The sequence below is a fragment of the Siphateles boraxobius genome, unplaced genomic scaffold (genome assembly GCF_051911475.1).
Source record: "Siphateles boraxobius isolate OS27281-9 unplaced genomic scaffold, OSU_SipBor_1 55, whole genome shotgun sequence".
Taxonomy (NCBI): domain Eukaryota; kingdom Metazoa; phylum Chordata; class Actinopteri; order Cypriniformes; family Leuciscidae; genus Siphateles; species Siphateles boraxobius.
In genome coordinates this window covers 6,993,982-7,014,830 of record NW_027509181.1, presented here as the reverse complement: position 1 = coordinate 7,014,830, position 20,849 = coordinate 6,993,982, and the positions used below count along the sequence as shown (strand labels likewise).

The window sequence follows — 20,849 nt, the reverse complement described above, 5'->3', positions numbered from 1 at the left end:
ATTGAGAGCATATGACATAATTTATATATATTTTTTAGATGGAAAAATGAGGTTTTACAGATACTATTCATGTGACTTTCAAATGAAAGATTGCTATCAAAGAGCACACCCAGGTTCCTAACTGACGACGAGGACTTGACAGAGCAGCCATCAAGTGTTAGACATTATTCTAGCTTATTACGTGAGGAAGTTTTTTGTCCAATAATTAGAATCTCTGTTTTTTCAGAATTAAGTAGTAGGAAATTACTAGCCATCCAATTTTTTATATCAGCTATGCATTCCGTTAATTTGGTGAATTGGTAAGTTTCGTCAAGGCTTGAAGAAATATAGAGCTGAGTATCATCATCATTACAGTGAAAACTAATGCCATGGTTCCTAATAATATCTCCTAAAGGTAGCATGTACAGAGTGAACAGCAACGGTCCTAGTACTGAGCCTTGTGGTACGCCACACTTCATTTACTGCTACAAACTGATAACGGTCAGATAAGTATGATTTAAACCATGCCAATGCAATTCCACTAATACCAACATAATTTTCGAGTCTATTTAAAAGAATGTTGTGGTCAATAGTATCAAATGCAGCACTAAGATCGAGTAACACCAATAGTGAGATACAGCCACGATTGGATGATAAGAGCAAATCATTTGTGACTCTAATGAGAGCTGTCTCAGTACTATGATACGGTCTAAATCCTGACTGAAAATCCTTGCAGAGTTGCGTACATAACAATGCGTACATAGTTGTGAGGATTCTGCCTTTTCTAGTATCTTTGATACTAGATACTAGATACTAGTTTAGTCGGTATAGGGTCTAACATACATGTTGTCGATTTAGATGATTTAACGAGTTTAGAAAATTCTTCCTCTCCTATAGCAATGAATGAATACAATTTTTCGTCAGTGAGACTACAATGCACTCTCTGATGCGATATTGTAGTAGACGGTTGCATAGTTATAAATTTTTCCCTGATATTATCAATCTTATAAGTGAAGAAGGTCTTAAGGTCATTACTGTTGTGCTGCTTGCAAACTTCTGGGCTTGAAACTTTATTTTTCATCAGTTTAGCAACTGTTTTGAATAAATACCTAGGGTTTTGTTTATTTTCTTCTAATAGGGTTGAAATATAAGCAGATCTAGCAGTTTTTAAGGCCTCTCTGTATGCAATCGATCTCTCCTTCCATGAAATGCAAAATACCTCTAGTTTTGTTTTCTTCCAGTTTCACTCCATTTTTCTGGCTGCTCTCTTTAGGGCATGAGTGTGCTCGTTGTACCACGGCGTTGGACTATTTTCTTTTATCTTCTTTAAGCGCAACGGAGCTACTGTGTCTAACGTGCTGGAAAAGAGAGAGTTAAAAGTTTCTGTCGCAATATCGAGTTCTTCTAAACTATTTGGGATGCTGGGATGATAAAACTGATCAGGAAGATTATTAATAAAGCAATCTTTAGTGGCAGAAGTGATAGATTTAACATATTTGTAACACGGAGTCGGCTTTGCAGCCTTGGCTAAATGAAGTTTACTCAAGACTAGATAATGATCTGAGATGTCATCGCTCTGCTGCAGAATTTCAATGTAGTAATCTAGTTTTAAACTGGGACAGCGAGTCTGAGCCTCGAACAATATCAGGAAGGCTATTCCAGAGTTTAGGAGCAAAATGTGAGAACGCCCTCCCTCCTTTAGTGGACTTAGATATCCTAGGAATGACCAGAAGCCTCGATTTTAGTGATCTTAAAGAACGCGATGGATTGTAGGGCGATAGAAGGTCCATTAAATACACAGGAGCTAAACCATTTAGGGCTTTATAGGTCAGTAGTAATACTTTGTAAATGATACGGAACTTAATAGGTAACCAGTGTAGAGATGATAAAATTGGTGTTATATAATCATATTTTCTTGACCTAGTAAGAACTCTAGCAGCTGCATTTTGCACTAACTGTAGCTTGTTTATTGAGGATGCAGGACAGCCAGCTAATAAAGCATTACATTAATCTAGTCTCGAGGTCATGAATGCATGAACTAACTTTTCTGCATCAGAAACAGATAGCATGTTACGTAGCTTAGCAATGTTTCTTAGGTGGAAAAAGGCTGTTCTTGTAACATATGAAATATGATTTTCGAAAGACAAGCTGTGGTCTAGTATAACACCCAGGTCTTTTACTGTAGTGGATAAAGTAACAGGACATCCTTCTAAATTAAAGTTGTATTGTACGAGGTTTTGTGGGTAGTTTTTTGGACCAATAAGTAATACCTCCGTTTTATCTGAATTTAATAGCAGGAAATTACACGTCATCCAGCAATTTATATATTTAAGACACTCTGTCAAATTAGATAAGTTAGTGTTTTCATCTGGTCGTGATGAAATATATAATTGAGTGTCATCAGCATAACAGTGGAAATTGATTCCATGTTTTCTTATAATATTACCAAGTGGCAGAATATATATTGAGAATAGCAGAGGGCCTAACACCGAACCTTGCGGCACTCCATAGTCTACTGACGTTATCTTCGATTTTTACCCATTTAAACAGACAAAATGGTAACGGTCTGATAAGTATGATCTAAACCAGCTTAATGCCTGTCCCTGAACACCAGTGTAGTTTTGTAGTCGATCCAAGAGTATTTTATGATCTATAGTGTCGAACGCAGCGCTAAGATCGAGTAGAACTAGTATTGAGATACAGCCTTGGTCAGAAGCTAAAAGTAAATCATTTGTAATTTTAACTACCGCAGTTTCTATGATGCGGTCTGAATCCTGACTGAAATTTTTCATAGATATCATTTTCTTGCAAGAAAGAGCACAATTGAGCGGACACAACTTTTTCTAGTATTTTAGACATAAATGGAAGAATTGAAATGGGTCTGTAATTTGCTAGGTTATTTGGATCTAATTGCGGTTTCTTAATGAGAGGTTTTATTACTGCCAGCTTGAATATTCTTGGAATATGACCTAAAAATAAAGACGAGTTAATAATATTGAGAAGAGGCTCTTCCACTACAGGTAACACTTCTTTCAGAAGTTTAGTGGTTATTGGATCTAATAAACATGTTGTTGGTTTAGATGCAATGATAAGTTTACTTAGCTCTTCCTGTCCTATAGTTGTAAAGCGGTGTAGTTGTTCTTGAGGAGCGATAATTGAGGCTGAATCATAAGACACCATAAGTGATTGTGACAATTGTGTTTCTGATGCTTTCTATTTTCTCAGTGAAGAAATTCATAAAATCATTACTACTATACTGTAACGGAATATTTTGCTCTGGTGATGTCTGTTTATTTGTTAGTCTAGCCACGGTGTTAATTAAAAACCTTGGATTATTTTGATTATTATCTATTATTTTGCGGAGATGCTCAGCCCTGGCTGCTTTTAGGGCCTTTTTATAACGTGACATACTGTCTTTCCATGCGATTCTAAAGACCTCTAAATTAGTTTGTTTCCATTTACGCTCTAAGTTATGAGTTTCTCTCTTGATAACATGTGTAGCACTGTTGTACCATGGTGCCTTAGTTTTCTCTCTAACCTCTTTTAATCTAATTGGTGCAACATTTTCTAATATACTAGAGAAAATGGTGCTCAAACTGCTAATCATTTCCTCTAGTTCATCTGTTTGTTTGGGTTCACTGAGCAGCTGAGATAGATCAGGTAAGCTATTTGAGAATCGATCTATAGTAGTTGGAAGGATTGTTCGGCCTGGTCGATAACGCGGCGCAACATGACAAATTTCAGCAGTACGTATTATGCAAGTTACCATGTAATGATCAGTGACATCATCACTTTTTAGTGATCTCCAACTGGCGAAGTCGAACATCATTAGTGCCAACGTGAATAATAATCTTTGAGAATTTATGATTAGCATTAGCCAGCACTTTTAAATTTGCTTTGATGTCAGGCGCTCTGTCTCCTGGCAAACATGTGACTATGGCGGCTGGTGTCTCTATTTTTTTATCGTTCCGTGTAATAGAATCGCCAATAACTAGGGCACATTCAACAGGATTATCAGTGGGTGTTTCACTGAGTAGGGAGAATCTGTTTGATGTTGTAATCGGAACGGAAGAGCGGGGTTTTGTCCCGCGACTACAGCACCTCACCGTCACCCAATTACCCTGCTGCACGGGCTCTACTCTAGCTGGAACCAAACAATGTACAGTGTTCTCTAAGCTAGTCGCATCCAAACCAGTATCTAAAGCCCTTGCACTCTTACAATTAACCTCAATTAAAGTTTGGATGCGTGTATCTAGTTCTGAAATCTTCTCCGTCAGCCTGACTATCTCCCAGCATTTATCACATGTAAATCCTGTGCAGACAGAGAAGGTTATACTATACATGTTACAAGTTGAAGTGCAAGTCACAATAAGAGGAGAAGATGAAATGACTCACCGTGTTTGTTGACTGATTCTACTTACCACAGCTTTGATGGATTTGTAAAAGGCGGGAGCACGCAAGCTAAATAAAGAAATAAAGAGTGCACGGATGGCACGCTAACAGGCTAGCAAATTAGTAGCTTGTTGTGCTAGCAACGATTTAGATTGAAGCTAGCGATGTCAGGTTAATATGTGATATTGAGTTATATTTAATAGTATAAACAACAGGGAATGGTAGTAAATAATGATTCAAAACAGAAAGATATACGAAGATACAGACACAAACCAGCAGCAAGGCAGACAGGAGCATTCGAGCAGCAAAAACCTACACGGTGCTCTCACTCCCCGTGCGGACGGCCGCCCAACGGCTTCTTCTCGGGGTGAGAGACCGTTGCTTGAGATGTCTGCTTCTGAGGAAGTGGATGTGCTTAGCATCGGCGTGGGGGAGGTTGAAAGCTCGCCACTTCATGGCCCCGCATACGAGGAGTTTGTAGATGTTGTGACTCCTGCAAGATTTAACATCAGCTGGCCACTGCGCTTGTAGCACAGGTCACAGCCTCAACGCCGGGGTTTGCCGTTTTTTCCTGACTTACACAATGAGTTGTGTAAGTCATGGAACAGACCTTATTCCTCTTGGCTGTCCAACCCCCTCAGTATAGAGGGAATGCATTAACGTCACTTTCCCGCCGGAACAGGCCCCCTCAGGCGGACTGAGTGGCAGAAGAGCTGCTGCGTGACTGGATTTAATAGGGGAAACTGCGAAAACGCAAGTAAAACAAACGATTATCAGTTTAAACTAAAGATTGGACTCAATATAGTGTTCCTTACAACTTACTAAAGATCCAGTGATCCATGGATATTAACATGCAGCCAGGAATCGTGTTTCCTGACATTTATATGTGCCTGATTTCGACACCAGGGAAATACATACAGCAAATTTGCCTGTGAATGCTTTATATAAATACAAAATAGGCAGGTCTAAATCCAGGTGAAAACTTATCAATGTTATATATATCATCATATCGTCTAGAGACTTAAAACTTGTATAGTTTTTTGTCAGTGTTTATTTAAAAATGTCAAATTATACAGAATATACAGTGGTAAATATTTGATTGATGAGTTGTCACTGCAATATATAACAATACAATATATAGAGAATGATTTTACCACTAAATTCAGCATATTGACACAAAAATGATAACTGCAAATCCACCTTTCGCTGCCTGGAGTCCAGTTGTTTCTATGAATTGCAGCAATCTATTTGCTTCTCTGTTCTGTCTTAGGTAGTCTGTAAAAATATTCCTCATATTTCTTGTCAAATCTAGTTGTACAGTCAGTCTCAAAGCTCTTTCCCGTTTTAGACGCGTTTTGTGTGTTTTTCCGCATCAATCACACTGAAAACCAATGCTGCCGCTCAGTCTTTTGCCACTTGTGGGCGTAACTGCAGTCACTCCGGCCAACGGTGACGTCACGTGCATTCCCTCTATTAGATCACAGCAATATATTGGGTGGAAGAGGCTTTAGATGACGCTGCATCATCCCTGAAAGCCCCGGCACTGCCCACCAAACCCTGCCTAACTACTACTTCTTTGGTGGGCAGGGCTTATATGGCAGTGGGTCGGGCTTATATGGCAGTGGGTCGGGCTGGTGCTTGCCTGCATACTATGGCAGTTATGCAGGCATACCAGGCCGACCTTTTTAAAGATATCGACAGCGAGAAGGGGCCCACCCCTGACGATATCATGGAACTACCCAGTTTAAAAATAATTTAGATTTCTGACAATTTTTTTTTATAAAATAAGAATAAGAAAATAATATATAAATAAACACTTTCTGTAAGTTTCTCTTGTATTTACTTATGACCAATATTGGCCTTGAAAAGTTTAGCTCTGTTATGAGAAAAATCATGATCATTTTTCTAATTGCTTATAAGTTTTTAATTATTATAAAAATTAATGTTTTTAATTAAAATAATGAAATTTTGTTCTAAATCGTAAGATATTCTTTAAAAAAGGGCATATGTCAGGAAAAAAAGTCTTTTTCCGAGAGGTATGAGGTCTCTTGGAATCTTTTGAGTGATAATTCTGTAATTATTTGCCTGTTTTCATGGTGTGAGTGTGTGCATGTGTAAGTGTTTAAGAGGAAGTTTAGGAGTGTGCACACGGTGTGATTTATTATAGTATTTCTTCAGGAAGGCAGAACAAATCAGGGGTCAGACAGTAAGTGCATGTAAAACGTGTGTAAAGCATGTATTCTTTTCATGTCTACTAGTTCATTAGGTGACCTCTTCATGTTCTACTTTTTCCTATGAATACTTTACTTTCTCTGTGACTGTATAGATAGGGAAACAGCAAGGGGCAGAGTGAATCCATATGACAAGGAACTCATACAGTATTTCCTTAAGAGAAACACATACAGTGACCCCCAAAAATATTTATACACTTAAAGGGATAATTCTGTATTTAATTACTCACATTCATATTGTTCCAAACCATAAGACTTTTGTTCATCTTCAAAAAACACAAATTAAGATATTTTCAATATTCCATAGTCCATATGAATCGAGTGGTTTAATCCTTTCTTCTGAAGAGACACGAGCGCTCTATGTAAGTACTTTTTTATGTATACAGGCAATTTTTGGTTGCAAGGTTTAATGGAGGGTCAGAAACCTCAAAAAAGAAAAAACAATGAAACATGTACATGAAAAAACAACAACAGTGTTTTTTCTGCATTAAACAGTTGTCTTGAGAAGTCACACTTGTCTGTGTGACAGACCAAAGCAGCATTTAACTAGCTGACGCAAGTCTTTTTTAATAGACTGAATTAAAAATAATATTTAATCAATACAAGCTCAGGCAATTTTAGTGTATTGTTAAAAATTGACCATGTGGATGTCAGTGGCAGAGCATAAGACTATTATGTTCTTTCTATTTTGTTTTACGTGCCAATGTTTGGGAAGGGACATAAATGCTGCTAGTGGCACAGAAATTACATATTACGCCTTTAAATAATACGGTTCATCTCAAGTCTCCAGGCAGTCACAATGTTCTATTTAAAATAATCCAGCTGGTTTTGGAACTGATCACCCTGAAAGGTGCATAAATCTCATTTTCTGGTACCTTGGTTCATGGAATATTCTGTTTATAAATTGGCAGAATTGTGAAAATGTGCATAATGATACCTAAAGATTTAACACACTTCATAGATATCATACATAATACTTTATACAGCTCATTCTACCGTGACATAGCCAACATTCACACTAGTCAAAAACAGTAGGTACTTGTAGCTTTACAATATCTTTACAAGTATTTTTTTAACTTAAGATATGTTGGACTATTTGGTATATTTCTCTTTATATTGTGTTAAATGCACTGTAGCACATGCTTCATGTGTATTGTAATTATCAATGTTTTATTTTTCACAGAAAATAAAACTCAGTAACTGTAGTCATGGAATGAAAAAGTTCTCCATTATATGAACCAAAGTAAAAGGTAAAAGAGACTGAAAATAAAAGTTTGTCCATAATATTCTATAAGAATGACTGTCCAAATGAAATATGGAATGACATGGAATTTCAGATATTAATAGTGCAATGTTTTTCTGAAAAGTTGCTTTGAAACATTGTACATTGTGTAAAATGCTATATAAGTAAAACTGACTTGACTAGACTTGCTAGGACGAGGGAAACTGACCAGCTGATTTATTGGAACAATTATGAAGACAAGTGAAGTTCATTCTAAGAAAGAAAAAAAAACCTCTATGTATCATCACTTGTTTTGATATTTTATTATGACATCCACACATTTTTAAGTTAAATGCATAGTTCATCAGTTACTCACCCTCATGTCGTTTACATCCAATAAGACTTTTGTTTATCTTCGAAAAACACAAATGAAGATATTTTTTAAGGAAACTTGATAGATTTGGGCCTATTCTGCTTCCATAACATGACTTCTTAAAGAATGACTTGTTAATGAAAATAAAACTTAAAAGCTTATGTTATAAAATTTTTACTTGTTTGCTTCAGTAAATTTTCATTACGATATATTTAAAGGCCATTTTATCAATGTCTTTATGAGTTAGAAATATCTACTTTAGCAGCACTTACATACACCAAATTTCAACTTTTATATATTTTGTCTACATATCACTTGGCTGTTTTGTTGTTTGTTTTTTTGTTTGTTGTGTGTGTGTGTGTGTGTGTGTGTGTGTGTGTGTGTGTGTGTGTGTGTGTGTGTGTGTGTGTGTGTGCGTGTGTGTGTGCGTGTGTGTGTGTGTGTGTGTGTGTGTGTGTGTGTGTGTGTGTGTGTGTGTGTGTGTGTGTGTGTGTGTGTGTGTGTGTGTGTGTGTGTGTGTGTGTGTGTGTGTGTGTGTGTGTGTGTGTGTATATACCTACAGGTACTGGTCATATAATTAGAATATCATCAAAAAGTTGATTTATTTCAGTAATTCCATTCAAAAAGTGAAATTTGGATATTATAGTCATTCATTACACACAGACTGATATATTTCAAATGTTTATTTCATTTAATTGTGATGATTAAAACTGACAACTAATGAAAATCCCAAATTCAGTATCTCCGAAACTTAGAATATTACTTAAGACAATACAATACAAAAAAGGATTTTTAGAAATGTTGGCCAACTGAAAAGTATGAACATGAAAAGTATGAGCATGTAGTAGTAGTAGTAGTAGTAGTACTTTATTGTTCAGCCTTGGCTGAAAATTGGTCTTTGGTCTCGCCATACAATCACAAAACAATTAACAATACACAATACACATAAGAATTAAAATATTTTAGCTCCTCTTATTCAAAAGACTTATTGCATTTGGTACAAAAGATTGTTTATAAATCGCTTTAATCGCTTTTGGTGTTCTATAGCGGCGACGTGATGGCAATAATTCAAAAACATGATTCAATGGGTGTGTTATGTCTCTTGCTATAGTCAAAGCTTTCCTCTGAACAGCAATTTGATATAACTGTGCGACTGATTTTTGTTTAGATCCTACAATTTTTCCCGCTACTCTTGTAATTCTATCTAATTTTACTTTATTCACAGATGTAACTCGTCCAAACCACACAGTTATATTATACCCTAAAACACTCTCAATTAAACTTATATAAACTCTTTGCAGAACATCCTGACTTACAGAAAATTCTCTCAACTTCCTTAGCAGGTATAACCTTTGATTTGCTTTCTTACAAATAAGATTAACATTATCAGAGAAATTCAATTTGCAGTCAATCATGGTTCCCAAATACTTAAAAGTCTTCACAATTTCAACTGTTTGATCACATAGCATTAATTCTGTTAGAGGCTCTGAATAATTTAAAATCAACTCTTTTGTTTTACTTACATTTATCAGTAAGGAACTTGCCTCGCACCATTTTTCTATTTCCAGGACCTGCTCCTCGTACTCAAAATGTACACAGTCTTTCCATAAAAGTGCCACAAGTGCCATATCATCTGCATATTTATATAATTTATAATTCTCATGCTGCACTCTTACACCACCTGTATAAACAGAGAATAAAAGGGGTGACAGGACACATCCTTGTGGTGCCCCCGTATTTAAAAACATAATATCTGATTTGAACCTCCTAACACAAACTTGCTGTGGTCTATTTGTTAAGAAGTTCTTTATCCAGTGAACTATTCCTCCATTTACACCTAGAACCAGGAGATGTTCCAGGAGCAAATGTATCTGCATGGTGTTAAAGGCAGAGGTATAATCAATAAAAAGAACACGCACATAAGCCTTTGCTCGTTGTAGATGGCTAGCAATTGTATCGACCATGGTGAGCATGGCATCCTCTGTCCCTCTTTGTGATTTGTATGCAAATTCCAGTACATCTAATTGCTCTGATATGTATGGTTTAAGGTGGTAGCTAACTACTCTTTCCATGCTTTTAGCGAGTATAGATGTCAGAGCCACAGGACGAAAGTCCTCTAAATTTTTTGCTCTCACTTTTTTCTGAAGAGGTCGTATAAATGATAACTTCCATGTATTTGGTACGATCTGTAAGTCTATTAAAAACTGGAATAGTTTTGTTAGTGGTTCAGTTAATTCATTTGCACATGTCTTTAAAACTCTTCCTCTAAGGCCATCTGGACCTGGTGCTTTATAGGGCTTAATGCATTTAAGGGACCTTCTGATTTGTTCAGCGGTCAACCAAATCGGTGGCCCCACTGGAATCCTATCACTTATTTCTTCAATCTTATTGTAATTGTCAGCATCGTCATATCTTCCATAAAACAGATTCAAATCATTTACCCATTTAAAACCATCTGTGCCTATAGGAATATCATTATTTACATCTCTCGAGTCACGCCCCATCATCTTATTCAAGCCTTGCCAAGCACTCCTTGCATCCTGATTCGCTAACTGATCCTCTACCTTGCATTTAAAGTCAATTTTTGCTTTTTGTATCATAGCTCTCAATTCCTTCCTTTTCATTTTAAAACCCTCATAATTATTTTCACGAAATGCCCAGTTCTTTTCATTAAGGAGTTTCTTTAAATCTTTAGAGAGCCATGGCTTATTATTTGAAAATACTTTAACCACTTTAGTATCAATAACTGTTTCTTCACAGAATTGAATATAGGAGGTAATACAGTCAGTTAGTTCGTGAGGGTCTCTGCATGAATCAAACAAAACATCCCAGTTTGTAGTACAAAAACAGTCCTTTAACATGTCTTCTTTCTCCTTACTCCAAACCTGAATTCTCTTTTCCACTGGTTTGTCTCTTCTGACACATTGTCTATATGTTGGCACTAAATTGATAACATTGTGATCCGATCTACCAATCGGTGCTCGACATACTGCCTTGTATGCGTCGGCAATGTTACCATAACACAAATCCAGTGTGCGTGAGAAACGGGTTGGACAATCAATATATTGCTGCAAATGTGGAAGAGTCTCTGTTAATGAGAGTGTATTAAAATCCCCTAGTATGAAGACTGGTTGGTCTGCCGACTTTGTTAGGGTCCTAGTAAAGCACTCTGCAATGTGCTCCGCTGCCTCGTTATTATTAGGTCCTGGTACATACACCAGGAATATGGTTATTCGACCAAATTCCCGCGGCAGATAAAAAGGTCTAAAAGATACAACCAACGTCTCATAGTCCGGGGTACAAGTCTGTTCAATTATAGTAGACTGCGATGACCAGTTCTTAACAACATACATACAGAGTCCCCCGCCTACCGATTTCCGTGATTTAACCTTGTCTCTGTCGGCTCGTATTGTGGTAAATCCCTCGATATCCACACTATTATCTTCATTTAGCCATGTTTCAGTAAAACAGATGAGATTGCTGCTCCTAAATTCCTCCTCCTGTTTCACTCGGAGTGCAACCTCATCCATCTTATTATTAAGAGATCTTACGTTAGACAGCGTGATCACTGGAAGGGGATGACGGCTTCCTCGCCTCCGTAATCTATTTCGAATTCCTCCTCTCGACCCTCGTTTCTTGGTTCTTGATCTCCTTCTCCTGTGCAGACATATACTTGGTGGAATCGTCACATCGACAACATAGTTGTTATTATATCTTAACGATAGCAAGAAGTCTCTTGAATAAATCCGGCTCGACACCATAGAAGCCAATTGATCTTCGAAGGCTTCGCCCGCCAGCACCAATCCAACCAACGCTGAGACCACGCTGATCAGGAACACATTCATACTGTCTGCAATTTAAAAGAGCGAAAATAAAACGAATAAAATAACAACTTAGATACACAAACAAAACGCCACGAGACAATAGCGAGACACAGGGTCAGCAGCAGGCCGCGCCCCCGGAAGTTCTGAGGTGCATGTACAGCACTCAATACTTAGTTGGGGCTCCTTTTGCCTGAATTACTGCAGCAATGCGGCGTGGCATGGAGTCGATCAGTCTGTGGCACTGCTCAGGTGTTATGAGAGCCCAGGTTGCTCTGATAGTGGTATTCAGCTCTTCTGCATTGTTGGGTCTGGCGTATCGCATCTTCCTCTTCACAATACCCCATAGATTTTCTATAGGGTTAGGGCAGGCGAGTTTGCTGGCCAATTAAGAACAGGGATACCATGGTCCTTAAACCAGGCACTGGTAGCTATAGCACTGTGGGCAGGTGCCAGCCAAGTGCTGTCGGAAAATGAAATCTGCATCTCCATAAAGTTGGTCAGCAGCAGGAAGCATGAAGTGCTCTAAAAATTCCTGGTAGACGGCTGCGTTGACCTTGGACCTCAGAAAACATAGTGGACCAACACCAGCAGATGACATGGCACCCCAAACCATCACTGACTGTGGAAACTTTACACTGGACTTCAAGCAACGTGAAATCTGTGCCTCTCCTCTTTTCCACCAGACTTTCCAAAGGAAATGCAAAATTTACTTTCATCAGAGAACATAACTTTGGACCACTCAGCAGCAGTCCAGTCCTTTTTGTCTCTAGCCCAGGCGAGACGCTTCTGATGCTGTGTCTTGTTCAAGAGTGGCTTGACACTAGGAATGCGACAGCTGAAACCCATGTCTTGCATACGTCTGTGCGTGGTGGTTCTTGAAGCATTGACTCCAGCTGCAGTCCACTCTTTGTGAATCTCCCCCGCATTTTTGAATGGGTTTTGTTTCACAATCCTCTCCAGGGTGCGGTTATCAGTCAGGTATGTGAGAGAAAGGACCCAAATACGCTTGTAGCAATGTTACAGTCTTTAATGAACTTAGGAAGCTGTCCACAGGCAAAATCAGAAGAACACAGAATATTGCAGTAAGTAATTAATGTAGAACATAAATTGCCAGCAGAGTGGACTTGTAGAAACAAAACGTAAATCTTCCTTCTAGGACAGCGTAGCGCAGAAAGAGACAGTGTTCCCGGGAGGAGAACTGCAGGCATCGGAAACCTCAGGACACCAGAGGATAGAGGATGGCTGGATACTGGCGCTGGTCTCTGCAATAGTTTGAGCTGGGTAGAGTTCAGAGTGCGAGCAACAGCATACACAGAGATATACCTGCAGCTGGTTATCGTCTAGCAGTAACACCTCGATTACTGGACAGGACAGGACAGGACAGGACAGGAACTAGAGGTGAGAACGCTGTGATCCTTCAAGTAGGTACATTGAATAATCTGGCGAAAAGACAGGGGAAAAGGAGGACTAGAAGAAGCAAACACAATTAGGAGGAAAGGGAAAGCAGGTGAAGGAATGATTAGCGCGATTGCAGGAATAGAGTAGGAACAGCTGCGAGTGATGAGAGAGCGCGTGGAATGGGTTTATGCGTAACGGGCGGTGAGTGTGTGATCAAAAGGGGGAGACAGAGAAAAGAGAAAGATACCAGGATCATGACATTATCCCTATTGCTTGTACACTTTTTTCTACCACATCGTTTGCTTCCCTTCGTCTCTCTATTAATGTGCTTGGACACAGAGCTCTGTGAACAGCCAGCCTCTTTAGCAAAGAACTCTTGTATCTTGCCCTCCTTGTGCAAGATGTCAATGGTCGTCTTTTGGACAGCTGTCAAGTCAGCAGTCTTCCCCATGATTGTGTAGCCTACAGAACTAGACTGAGAGACCATTTAAAGGCCTTTGCATGGGTTTTGAGTTAATTAGCTGATTAGAGTGTGGCACCAGGTGTCTTCAATATTGAACCTTTTCACAATATTCAAATTTTCTGAGATACTGATTTTGGGGTTTTCATTGGTTTTCAGTTATAATCATCAAAATTAAAAGGAATAAACACATTAAATATGTCTGTCTGTGTGTAATGAATGAACATAATATCCAAGTTTCACTTTTTGAATGGAATATGGAATTACTGAAATAAATCAACTTTTTGATGATATTCTAATTATATGACCAGCACCTTATATACATAACCGGCCACTCTGCAAATTAGTGTATATTTAATTAGATATTTAAACACTGTTATGACCAGTGCACATGAGTAAGTGTTTTGAAAACATCCATATAAAACCATAATTTACAGAAAATGCATTATGAAATTGTTTACTTAGGGTTTGTGATGCAGCTGCTGTCATAGCCAATGCAGATGGCTCTCCATTAGTGTATCCTACACTGTGCCATGTTTACGAAACAATCTGCACTAAGATGCTCCGAACAAACATATAATCCTTCAATGTAATCAGTTGTCCTGAATTCTGAATCCCTCGCCAGATTATTACCACTTAAAGTTAAACCATCCACTTGTTCTTGTTGCTGAGATCCTTCTAAAGTCTGTACTGCAGATGCAAACAAGCTGTTTTAACAAAGCAAAAGTTATTTTACTTTTCTATTTGTCCTGTTGTCAAGAGTATGTCAAAAAACTGAAAGGGCATTTGTATCCCGCAGTTTCGGTCCTGGAGTGCAGCTGTCCTGCAGAGTTTGGCTCCAACCCTGATAAATAAATAAAAACTTCCCTGCCTGTAGCCTTAGTAATCCAAAAGACATTGATTAACTTGTTCAGGTGTGTTTGATTAGGGTTGTCATGAAATGGATGAAGCAGCGATAGTCTTTGTTCCTTATTGTGGCGTATATCCGAGTGAAAGGCTTCTCAAACAAGAAAAAAATTTGGGTGGGACTTAATTTTGTCCTTCGAGATTGATTGGATCTAATGAATTGATTGTTTGCTAATGCTGTGGTCACATGTGAGTGACAGGCTGTCCCGTCCTCACGTCAGTAAAGACCAGACCAGACCAGACAAGAGATTCATATGAATATCAGTATTTGTGAGATTTAGGGCCCTTTCACACCTACCTTGTTTGGTCCAGACTTTCGGACTTTTCAGTTTGGTCTGAATCAAAATTACAGGTGTGAAACCTCCCCCGGACCACGGTCCGGACCAAACAGAGGAAATTTGGTCCGACGAAAAGAGGTAGTCTCGGTCCGGATCAAACTGAACAAAGGTTTGGTTCGTTTCTAGTGTGAAAGCATTTCTGTACGACGATAAAATGTTCAAACGACGAGGACGTTCATTTGGCGAATTTGAACTAGCCTTGTGTATAGTTGGTGCTGCAGGTAATTGTGCCATAAAAATAACAATACAGTTGTTGTACGCATCAATTATGCGAGCGCACTTAAGAACTTTACGTGACATACTTGCGTCCTGTCGTCATCATCTATGTGGGCTGCATCTCGACATTGATTGGTTTGTAAATGGACGTCCGTCTGACGTCAGCGTGTTGTCAATGCGGCGGGTAACTTTGACAACACGCTGACGTCAGACGGACGTCCATTTACAAACCAATCAATGTCGAGATGCAGCCCACATAGATGATGACGACAGGACGCAAGTATGTCACGTAAAGTTCTTAAGTGCGCTCGCATAATTGCAGTGTGAAACCAAACCAAAACTTTCTGAAAGTATAAAATGTATCAAAATGTGAACTTTGGTTCGGACCTTGGTGCGGACTTTCAGGTGTGAAAACGCCCTTAGTCAGCCGAAACAGTTTTGAGGGGAATTTATCTAATTTTGTGTCTCTGAAAAATAGTGATATATATGGCATTGTATTATGTTAAATATTAAAGTTTATTGTGTCACAATAAATGGATTTGTGGACACAAATTTTTTTTTGGATTTGTGGCGTAAAAGTTATAGTTTCTATTTCGAAGTAAAAAGTCAAAATTTGATCCTTGGGGTAAGATGACCATTTTACTATAACCACTAAATTACCAAATCTTTCCATTTATTTCCTATAATAACACATTGGCTGATGCATTTTCATCTAGCACATGCTAAACTTATATCTAAATATGTTGCAGTTTAAAAGTAAATCCACATTGTTCTTAAAGGGGAAATTTATGTTACCTTATGTGAGAAAAAAAGTATGTCAGAATTCACATTACTCATAAAACAGTAGGCAAAAATTACGTAGATGACCTACTACCGGCAAGATTCGGAAGTGTGCATATGATGGACACTTTCTATCCACGTAAGAGGATTTAAGAATGGTAGTGAAATGACACAAAAGATGCTGGTAGGTCACATGATAATGACAACATGGCGATTCGAGAATGTATTAATGTAATGCTCATACTACACACATTCATACTATTTCGCTGCAAGAGGAAGGGAAAGTTATTTTGATAGGGCATATGAATTTTTAAAACAATGATGCACACAGATAAATCATTTAAAATAAATACTGCAATATTCCATAAATTAGAACTGTCAATTTTGGTGACTTTAAAGTCACTCACTTGAGATCACAGCAATAGATCCATTGCTCCAATACATTTTTGATGGGCAAAATCAAGTCCCGCCCCCAATTTTTTTTTTTCTTGTTTGAGAAGCCATTTCAGATATACGTCACAAAGAAAATAATATTGAAACTTCCGTTTCATGCCGACTTTAAACAACTTAAAGTCAATATAGGTCTATGGTGCGATAACTATTTTTTTGGAAGTCATATGCAAATGTATTTGCCTGTGACACATCACTTTTGGAGCTTGGTTAAATAAATGCTTTGTTCATATGAAGAGGACATTTTAAGCCTTGAAACATGCATAGAATGGTACAAATACATTTTATATGTCAAAGGATCCAGGAAAATTAGATTGTTCTTGTCATGACCCCTTTAAAGAGTGCAACAAGGGTCATGCAAATCCACCAGCTAGTTAGTAAGAATTTTGGGGGCTATCCTTTTGGGAAATATCCTTTTAACACATTACCTCATGCTTAGTGAAGCTTGACATTTGCAACAAAATTTTTGCGATTGAAAGCTTACACCATCTGCAATGAACCCTCTACATAAACATATCATTCCTGGCCATGTTTTTCCTTCAATAAAGAGCTAAGGACATAATCCCAGTCGTAAGACCTCCGTCCCACACAATATTGGTTTCACATTTTTATCATCACTTTACTGACCAACTCCCTACAGAATGGGGATGTGGTGAAATCTTAGAGCCTTTACAACGGATGAAATCTGGTTCTTTATCCAAACAAGCCTAGAATCTAGTATGGAGAAATATTACTCAAGTCAACTGAGAGAAAATAAGGACGACGAAACCTGCATGATCTCCCAAAAAAAAAACATTATAGTTCTGATCAATATGAACAGAGTGCTTTAATAAACGTATGGCTAGTGGATTAAGTTTATAAAGAACTATTTGTTTAATCTCAGGGATCGCAATTTCCTGTCATCACCTACTGGAAACACTTTCCAACCTCACAGAAACCTCAAAGTTCCCACACCCACTTATAAACCTATATTCTACAGAGCCTCTTGGGTAATAGATCTGCTATGAGAGCGTCATGTCTGTTTTCATGGCCAAGATTAAGACCCATTTCTGTCATGTTAGCAGCTTCTAACAGGAAAGATCAGGATTTCGCTCAGCTCAAAGAGAAGAATGTTTGGGGAGCTCTTTATGTTTTTAACAATGGAGAGAAACTTAATAGAGTAAGTTTACACTGCCAGACTCTTTCAAGCAAGAGATGCATGTAATAATACACCTCAGGGTTCGATAGCAAAATACAACTTTGCATCGAAAACATTAATCATTTATTTAGTTTGATAGTTTACATGTAAGCTAGATTTAATGCACAACAACAACAAAAACATTTTTTTAAAAACTTTTTTAAACTTAAAAGCCATTGAATTATAGGCAAATAGCCCCACTGAAATAATCATTTTGCTTTCTTACTGTACATTTAAATGCTGATTTAATTGAACATTAACATTATTATATACAGCTTCAGTTTTGTATATTTATGTATTCTCATTTGCAAAAAAAAATGTTAATGCATAAAGTAAACTTACATAATATTGCCCCCTTTCAGAATAAAGTGGTATTGCAAAGTGGTTTTTCCACATTCGATCTTTAACTAAATGACAGGAGGCAATCCAACATAAATGCCAACATGTTTGTAGACAGACAGACAGACAGACAGACAGACAGACAGACAGACAGACAGATAGATAGATAGATAGATAGATAGATAGATAGATAGATAGATAGATAGATAGATAGATAGATAGTCATTCTTCAAAATATCTTTTTTGTTTTCAGCAAAGGAAATAAATGAATACAGGTTTGGAACAACTCGCGGGTGAGTAAATGAGGACAGAATTGTCATTTTTGGGTGTACTATCTCTTTAAGTCTGTCACCAAATCGTTTTTGAGTAAATGGCGCCATCTATTGTAAGGCAAAATACCCTCTGTCAGAGTAACAGAGAGTGTTGGATTTCCATTCTTTATGGAGACTTTCCATACACATAATGACTTTTATAGCCTACTATACAAACTGTATATTTTATCCCCTAACCCTACCGATCACAGAAACTTTCTGCATTTTTACAGTTTCAAAAAGCTTAATTATGTTTGATTTATAAACCAAAAAATGTCCCCACAAGGACAAGGATTTTCAAATATTGCCATCTTTGTGGGGACATTTTTCCCCATACCTGAACCACACACACACACACATGAATAACACTTCTGTTATTGCTGTCTGTCTTGTTTATTTGGATAACAGTAAGATAACTATAGATGATATTGTTACAGGTTTGATGATGCATTTCCTTTGAGGTGTCAATATGTGTATCTGTAAAGAAAATATTGTTTCTGACTAAAGATATACATTCAGATCTTATAGCTTATGTGTGTATGCTCACTTTACGTTTCTTTAAAGATTTTAAATGGTGATTCACATTCTAGCATCTGATGTCATGTTGAATAGACCTCCAGGGCAGGAAGTGCAGCGTTTAACACACTGATTCACTTTGCTCAGAAGTCAGGCCTGTCCTTCTCCAGTTTAGAGTAATCCATGTTGACAGCGAAGAGCTGTGGGAGGAGAAAATTGGTTAATTTATATTATTAAATATTAATACACTAACAAAAAAGTACAGATTATTACCACCATGAGACTATTTGGAAGGGTACTATAGGCTAACAGGCTATAATAACTAAATATACAAAGTTGCATAATCAGAAATGGGCAAAAACAAGTGGTCTACATAAAAGGTGTTTTCACCTTGTACTGGTCATTTGGCCCAAGTTTATTCCATGGCTCTGGGTTGTTCTTGCGATCCCATCTGTTGACAGATTTCAGTCAGTTCTCCAAACGTTTGATAAGGTACTGAATGAAAAGGTTACTCACGAGCAGTCAGGGTTCTTTAGAGCGAGGCGGCCCAGGTAAAGCATAGACATGGTCGCTCCACCACCGATGAAAATAAAGAGAGGAATCAACTTCAAAGAGAGAAAGAATTATAAATAAATGATACAATTTTTTTACTAAACTGGTCAATACAGCTGAACAACCAATAACCTGCCTATTATGCTGCCTATAGATATCAACCCTGTTATCATCATATTAAACCCTGAAACATCATTTGTGTGTGTGTGTGTGTGTGTGTGTGTGTGTGTGTGTGTGTGTGTGTGTGTGTGTGTGTGTGTGTGTGTGTGTGTGTGTGTGTGTGTGTGTGTGTGCGCGCGCGCGTGCGTGCGTGCGTGCGTGCGCGCGTGTGTGTGTGTGTGTGTGTGCGTGTGTGTGTATGTATGTGTTTGTGTGTTAAAAATCCTGAACAGCAGCAGCTTTGTAATAGTTACTGTACAAGAAAATATGTAGACAATGTTGCCCGATCAACCACATTAGAATTCCTTCACACAGGCTAATGTATGTTCTGTCCTAATATTTTATGCTTAATTCTTGTAAGTCTCGATAGGACGCTGTTATGCTAAATTAATAAAAGAAGCAAAGCTGATTTAACCTCAATGCCCTTGACAGCTGCTGAACAGCCATAATGACATATACCGCGACCTACAGCAGGCATACGTGCTCAGACACTGTTGTTATATTGGGAATTCACGAGCACACGGTATATAGACAGAAATACATTTGGGAAATGCCAATATCACAGAATGGCCAGAATTTCTAATCACTGTGACGTGACATCCCCTATATGCGGCTATTGACTGAAACCGTATCAAACCGCCTATTTAAATGAGGTGCATCACCCCTCGAGCAGAGGATGTATTAGCAAACGTAACGCCTGAAATGATTCAGAGACTTGATTGGAGAATAAATGAATCCTCATCATTAACAGACATGAGCATCATCATTATCAAATCTGAAATACTTACAGCCGGGTGGCTTTTCAGTTGTTTCAGTACGGTATTCAGCATGTCAAACTCCAAAAATATTTCTATACAGCAGGATTTGAAAAGCGTTCGTCGTACACTAAACTGTGTAGGAGAGTGAGCGGAGTGTGAAGGGATGCCTGATATAAATGCGCTGTGAAAGAGCTTGTGCAGCTGCTCGGAGTCTGTTCCGTTCTGCCGACAGCCGACAGAGGGCGCCCGTGGGTAACACATTCCTCCATTGAGTCTCATTCACACCTCGGGCCAGAGATATTCATCCTTATTTCTTCGAATCAACTATCATCTGAAATTCTAGTAACTGATATTGTTTTAAAACATCAATGCCCAGTTTCACAGACAAGGCTTAAACCCAGTCCCACACTAAAATGCATGTTTAAGCTGTTTGAACTAAAACTATATTAAAATATGTCAATGCCATTG

At 38.1% G+C, this 20,849-nt stretch overlaps 2 protein-coding genes across 2 annotated transcripts in view; one reads left to right on the top strand and one right to left on the bottom strand.

The window, feature by feature from the left end:
• dnajc9 (DnaJ (Hsp40) homolog, subfamily C, member 9) overlaps positions 1-20,849 on the top strand; it is a 298,727-nt gene that overhangs the window by 48,993 nt on the left and 228,885 nt on the right. The window lies entirely within an intron of this gene.
• On the bottom strand, positions 17,814-20,599 carry ndufa4b (NDUFA4 mitochondrial complex associated b). Its single transcript, XM_077205790.1, has 4 exons — positions 20,412-20,599; positions 19,429-19,517; positions 19,303-19,363; positions 17,814-19,112 (listed from the first exon to the last, which is right to left on the bottom strand). The coding sequence occupies exons 1-4, from the start codon at positions 20,451-20,453 to the stop codon at positions 19,056-19,058; spliced, it is 249 nt and encodes an 82-aa protein (XP_077061905.1). The 5' UTR covers positions 20,454-20,599; the 3' UTR covers positions 17,814-19,055.

Excerpts from the sequence above, each read along its gene's own strand:
- ndufa4b (XM_077205790.1), bottom strand. The coding sequence starts at position 20,453 with ATGCTGAATACCGTACTGAAACAACTGAAAAGCCACCCGGCT. Across the intron at positions 19,364-19,428 it reads CTAAAGAACCCTGACTGCTC|ATGGGATCGCAAGAACAACC; the intron begins GTGAGTAACCTT and ends ATCTGTCAACAG. Across the intron at positions 19,113-19,302 it reads GGCCAAATGACCAGTACAAG|CTCTTCGCTGTCAACATGGA; the intron begins GTGAAAACACCT and ends CTCCTCCCACAG.